This window comes from Neofelis nebulosa, chromosome 3 (genome assembly GCF_028018385.1).
Source record: "Neofelis nebulosa isolate mNeoNeb1 chromosome 3, mNeoNeb1.pri, whole genome shotgun sequence".
Taxonomy (NCBI): domain Eukaryota; kingdom Metazoa; phylum Chordata; class Mammalia; order Carnivora; family Felidae; genus Neofelis; species Neofelis nebulosa.
Window position 1 is genome coordinate 42,105,230 of NC_080784.1, and position 12,794 is coordinate 42,118,023.

Below are 12,794 nucleotides of genomic sequence, written 5' to 3' on the forward strand. Positions count from 1 at the left end.
CCTGCCATGGAGTGCTTGATAGTATATGGGGTGCTGACAAATTTAAAGAGATTAAATCCTACCCAAGTACAGCTCCTCTGAAGATTACTGAATCTTAGAGGAGAGGCTTTGAGTAAGAATTGATAAACTTATTTGGAGCTAAGCATGATTTTGTTGTATTTTAATTTCATTGAATTCTTGAAATTTAGCACACAGAATTTAGTACATAACTGTGTGCAAGGTACTTAAGAGGTGAATTAAGATGTCTAGCGTGATATCTGCTTAGCTAGTGCTGTCTTTCTGGAAAAGATCAAGGAAAGCTAAATTCTGAACTATCATAAAGGATTTGGGAGGAGCAGGAGTTCATCTAAGGCCATTAGTAGTGAAGACATGAAGCACTGGGTAAAACCGAGAGGAAGGTTTGCCTGAGGAGAAGAGAACGCTGTATTAGAATGTTCAGCTTTCTCGGGGCGCCTGGGTGGCGCAGTCGGTTGGGCGTCCGACTTCAGCCAGGTCACGATCTCACGGTCCGTGAGTTCGAGCCCCGCGTCAGGCTCTGGGCTGATGGCTCGGAGCCTGGAGCCTGTTTCCGATTCTGTGTCTCCCTCTCTCTCTGCCCCTCCCCCATTCATGCTCTGTCTCTCTCTGTCCCAAAAATAAATAAAAAACGTTGAAAAAAAAATTTTTAGAATGTTCAGCTTTTCAACAAAGTACCTTCCAACAAAGCATTAATTTCCTAACGTGAGCTTTGTGTGCTCTTACAGTATCAGAAATAAGTAATTGTGTAGATATCCTCTCAGAAGACTTACTTTTGAATTTTTTGGGATGTAAGTGGATAATGGGAGTAGTATTTAACTGTTTTCTAATTATTTTGTGTGGATTTTGTTTTGTATTTATTGACATAAGTGCTTTGAATTAGGTGGGTGGATTTGAGAGGGGCTTATGATGTTTCATGCAGAGTAACCTGGCTGGATTAGATACATAGCAGTCAAAAAGAGGTTTTAGTTGGTAATTTAGCAGTGCATGATAGATTTTAATTCTTAAAAAAAAAATATTTTTTTTAGTGTTTGCTTATATTTGAGAGAGAGACAGAGAGACCATGTGTGGGGGAGAGAGGGAGACAGAATCTGAAGCAGGCACCAGGCTCTGAGCTGTCAGTACAGAGCCTAATGTGGAGCTTCAACTCATGAGCCGTGAGATCATGACCTGAGCTGAAGTCGGACACTTCACCAACGGAGTCACCCAGGTGCCCCTAGATAGATTTTAATTCTTAGACTTGTCTTGTAAGAAAAATATTAAGGTGTAAGGGTGACCTATTTTTATTTAATTGGATTAAAAGGTGAAACTAACTTTGATGTGCGTATAGTGAGAAAAAAATGGCTGACCTTTAAATTCAGTAGCCAGAATTTACTATTAGTAATTAATTTTGGGGGGGGGATTAAAGTGGTATTTCTAAGTCTAATCACTGTAGTCAAGATGAACATAATAAGGGGTTCCATGGGAACAGTTAAAAGAACAGGTTTTGAAAATGAAGACAGATTATAAGTAGTTGCCTCTCTATGTGACAGGGTTTTTTGTTTTTTTGTTTTGTTTTTGAGAGAGTAGGAGCACAGGAGCAGGGTGGTCAGGAGGACAGGGGAGGAGAGGTGGAGGGAGAGGAAGAGGAATCTTAAGCAGGCTCCATGCTGCGTGTGGAGTCCCACACAGGGCTTGATCTCACCACCACGAGATCATGACCTGAGTCCAAATCAAGAATTGGACGCTTAACCAACCAAGCCACCCAGGCATCCCTCACTGTGTGAGTTTTGACCTATTATTACTTAAATCATGTGACCTGTGAGACTGAAACATACCACTTAAGTTTTTAGTTCAATTTTTTATTGTAAAATTTACCATTTTAAACATTTTTAGTGTATAATTGAGGGGCATGAAGTATATTCACAGTTCTTTGAAACCATTAATACTGCCCATTTCTAGAACTTTTTTATCATTTCAAAGTCTGTACTCATTAAACAGTAACTTCCCCATTTCTTCCTTTTTTCCAGCTTCTGATAACCTCTTTTCTACATTCAGCCTGTATGATTTTAACTATTCTAGGTTCCTCACATAAGTGGAATTAAACAGTATTTGTTCTTTTGGTATACCACTTGATTTTTTAAAAAACGAGTTGCAGTAATTATAGATGAATGTTGTTTTTAATGAGGTATTTATAATTTTTTATAGATTTTTTTTATTTAAATGAATGATGTGACCATTATTGCTTTAGTGCATCTTTGGGTATTATATAGCAAGTCCTATATGAATTATGTGGTTCCATATTCTTAATGTTAGCTATGTTAATTTGTCTCAATAATTTCCAGTGTCCATAAAACCTGAGAAAATTTGTAGCTTTTAAGAAATCACACATCTTTATTGCCTGATAGCTTATGAAATGATCTCTTAGAGGTTTCTGAAGTCATAAGTCTAAATTTACACTGCGTGCAGTCTTTTTACTTGAAAATTCTGGTAGTCATAAATTCTAGAACTTATTCAGTTCTGTCTTGAAAGAACTAGAAATAATTACATAGAACAAAACAGATTCTTGACTATTCTTTATGTCAGTGTTTAAGAACGAAGACAAGATGTTTTGAGTTCCTCAGAAGATATTAGAAAATGGAGACAATGACAAGTGGATAATGGCTTCAAAAAAATTAAAGACAAGTTTTTGGGGGGAAATGAAAATTCGACTTTCAGATTGGAATATCTCATAATACAGAAATATTGAAGATATTCTAAATGATTATGTCTAAAAATTCTTTTCTTTCATGGTATCAACCTCATGTAGCAGAGCTCATTGGGCAAAATTTTTGCTGTTTTTGTTTTTAAAAGTTATTTCCAAAAGCTCATGTCAGAATGCTGGCTGCTCAACCGGCTGTTTACTTATCAGAGCATCTACTTTGCCTCAATGCTGCCATCTGGCGATTATTATGGAGATCGCAGCATGTGCTTAAGGCACCCTAAGAGATGCAAGGTGCAATCTAAGTGCTTCCTGCCACAAATCTCCCCCTGTTTTTGAGAAATTGAATAAAAGTGGGTTGTGTGGCAGAAATCTTAATTTGGTTATTGAGGCCATGAGATTACTTTGTGAGATTACTTTGTAAACAGAACATTTATATATTATTAAGATGCACATATCTTTATCAGGCTCTTGCCAACTCATTGTTCTAAGATAGTATTTTTGTTATTTATTTTTATTTCTACAAGGTAATTTAAGGTATTGAACGCTTATTGGATGCATACTGTTTGTTAGACACTGTTCTTACTGGATCCTATAGTACTGTTGACAGTATTAGCAATACAGTCGTGAACAAACACATGGAAATCAGAACTTTCATAGAGTTTATATTTAGTGGGGGACAAATAATAAGATACACACGCACATGCATGTGCATAATATGTTAATTAATGAAAAGGGTTAAGGAGAAGAAATAAAGCAAGAAAGGGGGATATAAATTATTGTGGTTGGTGAGTTGTTTTGAAATGTTAGATGCAGTGGTCAAAGAAAGCCTTACCAAGCAGGGGACTTTTGAGTAAAGATTGGAAAGATCTGGGGAAGAGCATGCAGATAGAAGGAAAGCAAATGCAAAGGCCCTGTGATTGGGACATCTGACTTGCAAGCTAGGAAGCTGGAGTAGAATGTAAGAGGAAGAGGGCAATAGAACATGAGGTCAGAGGGGTGTAATTGTGTATTTATATGTGGGGGTACAAGTCACATAAGGCCTTGTAGTTCATTTGGCATGTAATCTGAGATGGAAGGTTCTGGACTGGATGGAGGGTTTGGGGCAGCCGAGTGAGGTGCTCTGATTTACCTTTTAACAGGTTCACTCGGGCTGCTGTGTTTAATGGTATGTAAAGTCATTTGCTACAAACTTTTTTTCTTGTTTTATTAGCTGTAGGAACAGGTTCACTTTATATAGATATGAGAACAGTAGGCTTTAAGACTTAGTGTGGACAGATTTGGGAACAGCAATTGTATGTCATGTTGCATATCTCTGCACAGGTTTTTAAAAACTGTATTCATAGGTTATCAGTTATTCTTTGTGATACAGAATAATTGAAATCAGCTTGTAGAGTTTCACTTGGAAAATGGTATTAATATCTCTTCACTGTCCTAAAATCACCCCAGTACATTTTCAGATTCAAATCTTATAGTAAACCCAATGTAGTTTTAGCCCCTTTCTTATTTATTTTCATGCTTCTTAATATTTTAGGAATGAGAATGATCTGGAGTTGTAATTTTTACGTTCTATTTAGGCATATTCTAAAACAAATCACACAATTACTGATCAGCAGTGCTGTTTGATCAAAGAAAAACTCATAGATTTATGTTGTAACCTAGATAATATGTTTAAGCCACTTTTTTTGGCTTGTATTCTTATCAGCTAAAATGACCAATCTTCAGAGTAGTAGTATGCTTTCCCAAATTGCACTTTAAAATCCTGAAATTACCAATTAAGATACATTCATTGCTAGTAATAGTATTTCTCTGTGGATTTAGTTTTGTTTTGGTAGCTGAAAAATTTATCATATTTGTGCTTGGTTCTGTGATGCCAAAGAGTAAATATCTTCAATGTGAAATGTGTAGGTGAGGGAAATTATAGCTGTACCCTCTGTATTACTGACAACTCTCTTTGTAATTTGAGTCTGTTTGGACCAGTGTCTTTATTTGACTTAACAGATATCTTTTCAGCTTATGTCTTATTTTCACACTGTGCATATCAATACTGAATAACTAAATTGTACACCTGAAACTAATATTACACAGTATGTTAACTGAAATTTAAATAAAAACTTTAAAAATATCAATATTGTTTAAACTTAGGTAAGATTTCATACTGAGAACAATCAGCAAATTGTTTTGTCTAGTAAGTAGGCAAGGTCTAAGACTGTGGTCATTTGATAAGAATCAAAATAATTGAGTTAAACTATCTACACAGCTCTAAGTAGCCAGGCAGCCAGTTTGTCTAAATCACTCCCCTCCTCCCCTCACCAACTTTAATGAACACTTAAATGACATCAGTTATTTTGTTTTGAGATAGATAAAATCTAGTAATATGAAGTGATTGATCACATATAAAAATATTAACAGCAGTAATATTACAGAGATTATACAAGAATATATAGGGATAGTTTTGCTAAGGATTTCTTACGTATGATTTTAAATAACATTTTCTGTCATTGGGAACTTTATTTTCTAGATGATAAAGACACATATTTAAAAACACAAATTGCTATGTCACTTTTAATTTTCGAACTGTTTTCCTGTGCTGAAGAATAACAATAATTTGTTTTTCAGACTTTCTCTTTTCTTCATCCTTGTATGTTTGCTCCCTTAAGTATGATATAATCTCCCTTACATATAATCTAATCCTAAAAGTAGCAGCAGATTAACCAAGTACTTTGCTATTACTAATGTTATTAATTATGGTAACTGAGTTTGAATCATAATACTATTCCTACTCTGCCCTACAGCTTCTTATAATGTAGACTTCTTCTCCATTATGACTGTAGGTTACACAGGATTCTTTATCTGAACCCAAGTTGTTCTTTTTGTAACCAGACTGCTGAAGTAATATAATATACTTTATATGTGAAAGTGGTACCGGTTTAGCACTAGTAGGTCATTACGTTGAATTATAACCTTATGTCCATATGCCACTAGTAGAGCTACTTTTTCATACTCTTACCCTATTGTAAAAGGAGGGTGGGGGTGGGGAGAGACCCAAGAAGAAGAGTTGACACATTGGTCTTCACAGCCTCTAAGATGATTTTTGTTCCTTTATTGAACAAATTCTTCTGACATGAAGTTCTTCCCATCTGCTTTTTAAAAAGTGTGTAGTGTGCGCACCTGGCTGGCTCAGTTAAGTATCTGACTTTGACCCAGGTTATGATCTTGTAGTTCCTGGGTTCGAGCGTCGCATTGGGCTCTGTGCTGACAGCTCAGAGCCTGGAGCCTTCTTTGGATTCTGTTGTCTGCCTCTCTCTTTGCCCGTCCCCCCACCTCGTGTGCACACGTGTGCGCGCTCTCTCTCTCTCTCTCAAAAATAAACAAACATTAGGGGCACCTGGGTGGCTCAGTTGGTTAAGCGTCCGACTTCAACTCAGGTCATGATCTCACAGTTTGTGAGTTCGAGCCCCGCATCGGGCTCTGTGCTGACAGCTCAGAGCCTGGAACCTGCTTCAGATTCTGTGTCTCCCTCTCTCTCTGCCCCTCCCCTGCTCATGTTCTGTCTCTCTCTGCCTCTCAATAAATAAACGTTAAAAAAAAAAAAAGTTAAAAACATAAAAATAAAAAGTTTTCTCTAAAACTTCAGAAAAGTTTTTGCAAAACCTCCCTATTCTTGGGTGCAATCATCATTTTTGCTGACTTGAACACATTTATACGATTCTTCTAAAATCATGCATTCCCAGCTTCTTGACTTCTTAATTTTTTTTTAAGTGTTTGTTTATTTTTGAGAGAGAAGGGGAGAGGGGCAGACAGAGAGAGAGAGAGGAACAGAGGATTTGAAGCAGGCCCTGTGTTGACTGCAGAGAGCCTAACACATGGCTTGAACCCATGAACCATGAGATCATGACCTGAGCTGAAGTTGAACACTTAACTCACTGAACCATCCAGGCTCCCCTTGCCTTCTTAATTTCTTTGTCTTTAATTATACTTTTTTCTGTCATCAGCTAGAGTGTTAACTTTATGAAAGTTGAGACTTTGGCTGCCTTTTTCACCATTGTTCCCTCAAATGTCTGTAATAGTGCTTACTAAATATTAAAGAATTCATGCACATTTGCCATTGGAGGTTTCCTTTATTAGCTAGGACTTTAGACTTAGAAATCACAAATTCTAAAGTTTCCCTGTGGACCCCAGTCTTCAATCCTTTTTTCTTCCTGTGGACCTTTGTTTTCATTTCATCAGATTTCCATGGTACTTTAACTCCAGACACTTTTTATCAACCCCCACCTGCTTATGATCCAGCCTCAACGTTGTGTCCCACCGTTTTAGTTGACCCTTCTTAACGCAGCACTCTGACCCCTGTGTAGTCAAAAATTCATATATAACTTTTGGCTCCACAAAACTAAATAGCCTGCTGTTAACCTGAAGCTTTACCAATAATGTAAATAGTTAATTAGCACATATTTTGTATGTTATATAATTATATACTATATTCTTATAATAGAGTAAGTTAGAGAAAACAAAATCATAAAATAGAGGCGCCTGGGTGTTTCAGTAGGTTAAGCATCCAATTCTTGATTTCGACTTGGGTCATGATGTCATGGTTCGAGAGATCAATCCCCCCTTGCACTGACAGTGTGGAGCCTGCTTGGGATTTTCTCTGCTTCTCTGTCCCTCCCACCAAGAAAAAAGTAAAAAGTAAAAATCATAAGGTAACAACATACACTTGTAAAAAACCCACTTATAAGTGGACCCAGATTGTTCAAACTATGTTGTTCAAAGGTCAGCTGTGTTTGCATTTGCATTCTAGTAGACTTTACCCTTTGGCTTATCTCATCAGTCTACAGCTCTCTGATTTTATCAGTCCAAGGCTGCAGAGGAGTTAAGGAAAGATGTAGAACTATTCTGATTGGAAACACTACAAATTACACTTTCTGATCTTAGCTGTGTGGTTAGGGCTGATTGACAGTTTTATTTTCCATCACTAATTGATTCCCTATCATCTTCCACACGGAGACTTCCAGCCTTTTTTTTTTTTTTTTTTTTTGCTTTTTGTAAATGCCCAAACTCATACTGGTCTAGTTCTGTTTAAGTAAGTGACATTGTCTTCTATTTTAGTGAAGAGATAGAGGGCATTTTGTAGGAACTCCATCAACTTTTCTCTCTTCTATTTTGAATTTATTCTCTATGTTAATAACATATTTTTCTGATTCTTTCTTGCCTGAAAAATGTGTGTCCACTTTCCATTTTGATAGGAGGGTTTTTTTTCTGCTATCTTTGCTCTTAGACCCAGCCAATCTCACTTGTCAGTTTTCTCAGTCAGCTTTCACTTTCTCCTGCTCTATCCAGCCAATTCCTTTCCCACTTTTGGCAGGCAATTTTTATTTCCTATTTTCCAGAAATAATGAATCTGTCAGAAATGAGCACCCTCAGCATTTCCCTTTTCCCACCATATCCCACCTACAAATAGTGTGCATTGATACCATCCTATACTATGAAGGGCAGTCCCTTTATCCCTGCTTTAAAATTCATCCTTTTTTCAAAACCAGTATTAATTATCCAGTAGAACTTTCTGTAATGATGGAACTGTTCTATATTTGTATTGTCCAGTACCATAATCACTAGCCATATGTGAATGTTGAGCACTAGAAATGTAGCTAGTGTGACCAAGGAATTAAATTTATTTTATTTCAGATTTAAATAGCCACATGGTTTAGTGTCTACCATGTTGAATAGTATAGCTCTAAACCTTAACCATAAAATATGTTCCTGTTATTTCTTGTTTCTTGAATCTCTCTGACCATGTGTGTCGTCTTCTCCACATTTAAATAGGTTTAGTCTTTTGCATCTTAAATACCTAGAACACATCAAAACCTTTTGCCATTTTTTTAAGCCATATCCTGACTGTTTTCTGTCCCTTCATGGCAGTTTCTTGGTTCCTATGACTTTAGCTCTTATCCTGTCATAGGATAAGACAAATCCTATCCTGAGAAAGGCTCACTATTAGTGAGGTCTCCAACTATTTCTCAGTTGTGCAATCCAGTAGATATTTTATCTTCCCCAAATTGATTGTTGGTTGCTCTCTGCTTCTTGAAATTCTTGTGTTAGGACTTCCTCTTCGTTCTGTTTTCCCTCAGACTGGTCCTTTCTTGTCCCCCCTCTTCCCCTGCCCCCATACTCTTCTGCTTAGACTTTGTCTCACTTCTCCAATCCCCTCTCCTTGTTCATTTTTACTACAACTTCACTCCTCTTGCTCACCAGGTGCTGTCAGTTATCACCTACATGTTGCTGCCTTTTAAATCTCTCTAGCCTATTCTAATTTCCAAACTCCAGTGTTGCCTTCATGAAGCCACCATCCAGGTCAAGAAAAAGAACATTATCAGCACCTCAGAGTCCCTTTCCAATTCACTGCCTCTTCTTTTCTCTCTAAAGGTAACTGCTGTCTCAACTTATAACTATATAGAACTGTTTTAGAACTTTATATAAATAAAATGATACAGTATGTAGTCTTCTGTGTCTTTTCTCTCATTCAGCATTGTTTGTAATAGTCACCCACGTTGTTAACTGTTATTTTCATTACTGTTTAATACTCTATGGATATAGCACAATTTATCTGTACACCCATTGCTGGTTATTTGGGTAATTTTTTGTTTGAGTAAATTTTGTTATGAATAATGCTGTTCTTACCATTTTTGTGTATGTTTTATTGTACATATGTGTGTGTGCTTCATTTGGTGGATATATTGCTAGGAATGGAAGTGCTGAGTCATATGATATGCCTTTAATTTTAGTGAATACTGTCAAATCGTTTTCAGAGTAGTTTTGTCAATTTATATTCCTATCAGCAGTGTTAAGAGTTCTGTTGTTCTAGTTTCTTATCAGCACTTAACTATTGCCAGTCTTTATAATTTTAGCCGTTCATGAAGCTCTACCTCCTTGATGGCTAATGGGTTGAGCATCTTTTCTTATGTTTATTGGCCATTTATTATTTACGTACCTGCTGTTGTCAAGTGCCTGGTGAAGACTTTTGCCTAGTTTTCTATTGAATTGTCTGTCTTTTACATACTGACAGGTAAGAGTTCTTAATATATTCTGGCTGTGAGCCATTTGTTAGTTAAATATGTTGTTAATATCTTCCATTCTGTGGCTGGTCTTCTCACTTAGTGTTTACTTCCAATTTCTACTCAGTGAAGTCTTTCCTAACTTTACTCCCTGGTTCTTTTTTATATTCCTTTTTAAAGAAAGGATGTGGTAGTCTTTACCACAGCCACAATTATTAAGACAACTTCCAGCTTTTCATCTCTCATTTCGTCTCTTGGCTGAGCAATACTGTTAATTTGCTTGTGTTGGACATTATTGATGTACCATCCAACTCTTTCACTAATCCACTTCCTTTTCAGGATTTTTCCTCTAACAGCCACTTAAATTTTGGTATTCTGACCTTAGGTCTCTTCTTTCTACCTGTTCTCCATGAGAGAACTCCTCAATTTTGAGAATCTTAATGCCATTTTATAGGTATATGATTTCTAGGTTATTTCCAGACTAACCATTCTCCTGGACTTCAGATTCCTGTATCACAAAGCCCATGGGCATTGCTACATAGATGCTCCATAGGCATTTTAAGCTCCATGAGTCAGTCCCAAACTAAGCTCATCCCCCTCCTCTCAAGCTTGAGTCTATATTTTCTTTGAACACCTTCCCTGTCAAGTACCTCCAGAAGAACTTAAGTCTGGGAAACCTTTCCTTGCTACCCATTTCCCCCGCTTGATTCCTCTGTTGTTTCTCATTGTAACACTTCTGTAATAGCACTGACAGACATTTTATCTGTTTTCACCAGTTGTCTAAAAGAATCTTGAGTTCTTTATGCCTCTCTCCCATATAAGTGGTTGAGATTTGACTGAGATTGCCTCCAGCTAAACACATCTAAAATCAGACTCAGCATCTTTGGTTTTCTTCTGATTTTCTTCTTTAAAATGACTTACCTTTCACACCATCTTTTCATTAAGTCAGTCTTATTAAATCATTTCCTTTTCTATTACCTTCCACAACTAGTTTATTTCTAAGTCCATAGCTGTTTTTTCTGTTCCATTTTTTTTAGCTTTGGTTCAGGTTCTTGTCTTCACCAGACTATTGTGGTCATTGTTTAAATGTTCTATCCATCTTTAGGTTTCTCCTCATTCATCTTTGATATTGCTACTGGATGTTTTGCTCAAATACAGGTGATTTTCTTTTGGTTCAGTAGCCTTCTATTGTTTTCTTCCTGCAGTGTAAAATCCAACTTTATAAGACATTCAGTGGCAGTCTTCACAAACTGAAGTGATCTACCCACCCTCTCTACTACCACTTATGACAGAAACCATATCCTTTAAGCACTGGCTTTATCAGACTGCACACCTAAATTTATCTTATTTATGTTACCTGTACTGCCTTTCTCTCCATCCTTTGGGCTGGAGGGGAAGGGGGTAGCGTTGTAGAGCCATATGTAAGCCTAGGTTTAAACCCAGTTTTAACAATTGTTTTGTCTATTGTCCTTGGACAAACTTCTCAAAATCCCATAGCCTAGTACTAGTACTTAATACATGTTATCTTCCTCTTTCAACCCTTCTCCTCCAAACCACAACTGAAATTTATCTTTTATACTTGTACAGAGTACTTATTGGTTGTCTCTTCTACCACTTAAGGTCTGCTGCCTTGTATGGTGTTTATTTCTGCACATTTTATCACTTCTCTGACACCACATACCTTTTAAGGTCTGATACTGTGATTTCTTATGCCTAATTCAGTTGAATTTTTTGTTTTAGGTGAAGGATTTGCTTTGTCCAGTCCATATTGTGTCATTAAGTTTCTGAGTGAAAATGATGGTTGGTATGTGATTTTTTTGGACCAAAGTTGTCACTAGAAGGACTAGTTGTAAAGGCCCAGCCAAAGCAGGCTTTGTTAAAACTCCCTTACTTAGTTGGAAATTTAGGAGAGTGATACAGTTGTCTTGGTTACATGTAACTCTCATAGGAATTTAAAAGTGTAATTTTAATGTCTTTGAATTAATACTGAAAATAAAGTACTCGTACCTGAGTGAATTGTTTTTTTCTTTGTAGCCTGTTGCTGAACCAATCCCCATCTGTAGTTTCTGTCTTGGTACAAAAGAACAAAACCGAGAAAAGAAGCCAGAAGAACTCATCTCCTGTGCCGACTGTGGCAACAGTGGTATGTAATCTCCTTTATTCCTTCTGATGTATGCTCTCAGGCAGGAGGGAAGTGTATTTAACTGAGATGGTATCCTTGATCCTTATAAAACAATACTTTGATGCTGGTTTTAGGTAACTGAGATGAATCTTCTAGGCGAGGGAGGGATTTAAATGTATAGTTGACATGTTTTATTCAGTTAATTTCAATCAGGTCTTAGTTTCGGATTTTTGTTTTTTATAAAAATCTTTCCACAGACTTATTTTTTCTTGTTGATCTTTATATTTGACTATCAAACATCTGTTCAAATCACAGCAATCAGTTTGAAATTATTGCTAGCTTCTTTAATAATCACTACTTATCTTTCTTGATTTATGCATCAGGCTTTATGAATAGAATGGGGATGATAACACGTTTGTTCTTCTTGATAGAAACTTACATGTGTCACATTGGGAAATGGAATGTTGACACTGCAATTTAGTGAGCTGTGTGAGATCCTGAGGTCTAAAAAAGATTTTGCAAAGACTCTTCTAGTTTGTCACTTCTAGAGATACTCTTGGTCTATATTTTCAGAACTTAAAAGTTTTTGTAGGAAGGCCTTAGTAAATCAACATTATCTCTGATCATTGGCTTAATTTTCAGTGGTTTATATCTATAACAACCATGATTTAGTCAAGAAACCAGAAATCACTGTAGATACTTCAAGAGGAAAGAAATTTAATGTGAGAACAAAATATTTGTGAAATTATTAGAAATGCTGAAGAGGAGAGCTCTAGGCTGGGCTTTAGGGACTGATCTTAGAATATCGCAGAAGTGATCCACCAGGGGAGTCACTATATCTGTCTCTATCTGGAAGAGGTGGAAGCAGGGGACTACTGGGCTGTAGCTGGATATTGAAAGGCTGAATTTGGCCATCGCCACATTTACC

At 36.7% G+C, this 12,794-nt stretch overlaps 1 protein-coding gene across 5 annotated transcripts in view; it reads left to right on the forward strand.

The window, feature by feature from the left end:
• The window catches only part of KAT6A (lysine acetyltransferase 6A), a 116,259-nt gene that overhangs the window by 47,309 nt on the left and 56,156 nt on the right, over nt 1–12,794 (forward strand). For all 5 annotated transcript variants that reach the window (XM_058720527.1, XM_058720532.1, XM_058720530.1 and 2 more), the window contains one exon: nt 11,779–11,887. In XM_058720527.1, coding sequence (XP_058576510.1) covers nt 11,779–11,887 — 109 coding nt within the window. The remainder of the gene's footprint in view (nt 1–11,778; nt 11,888–12,794) is intronic.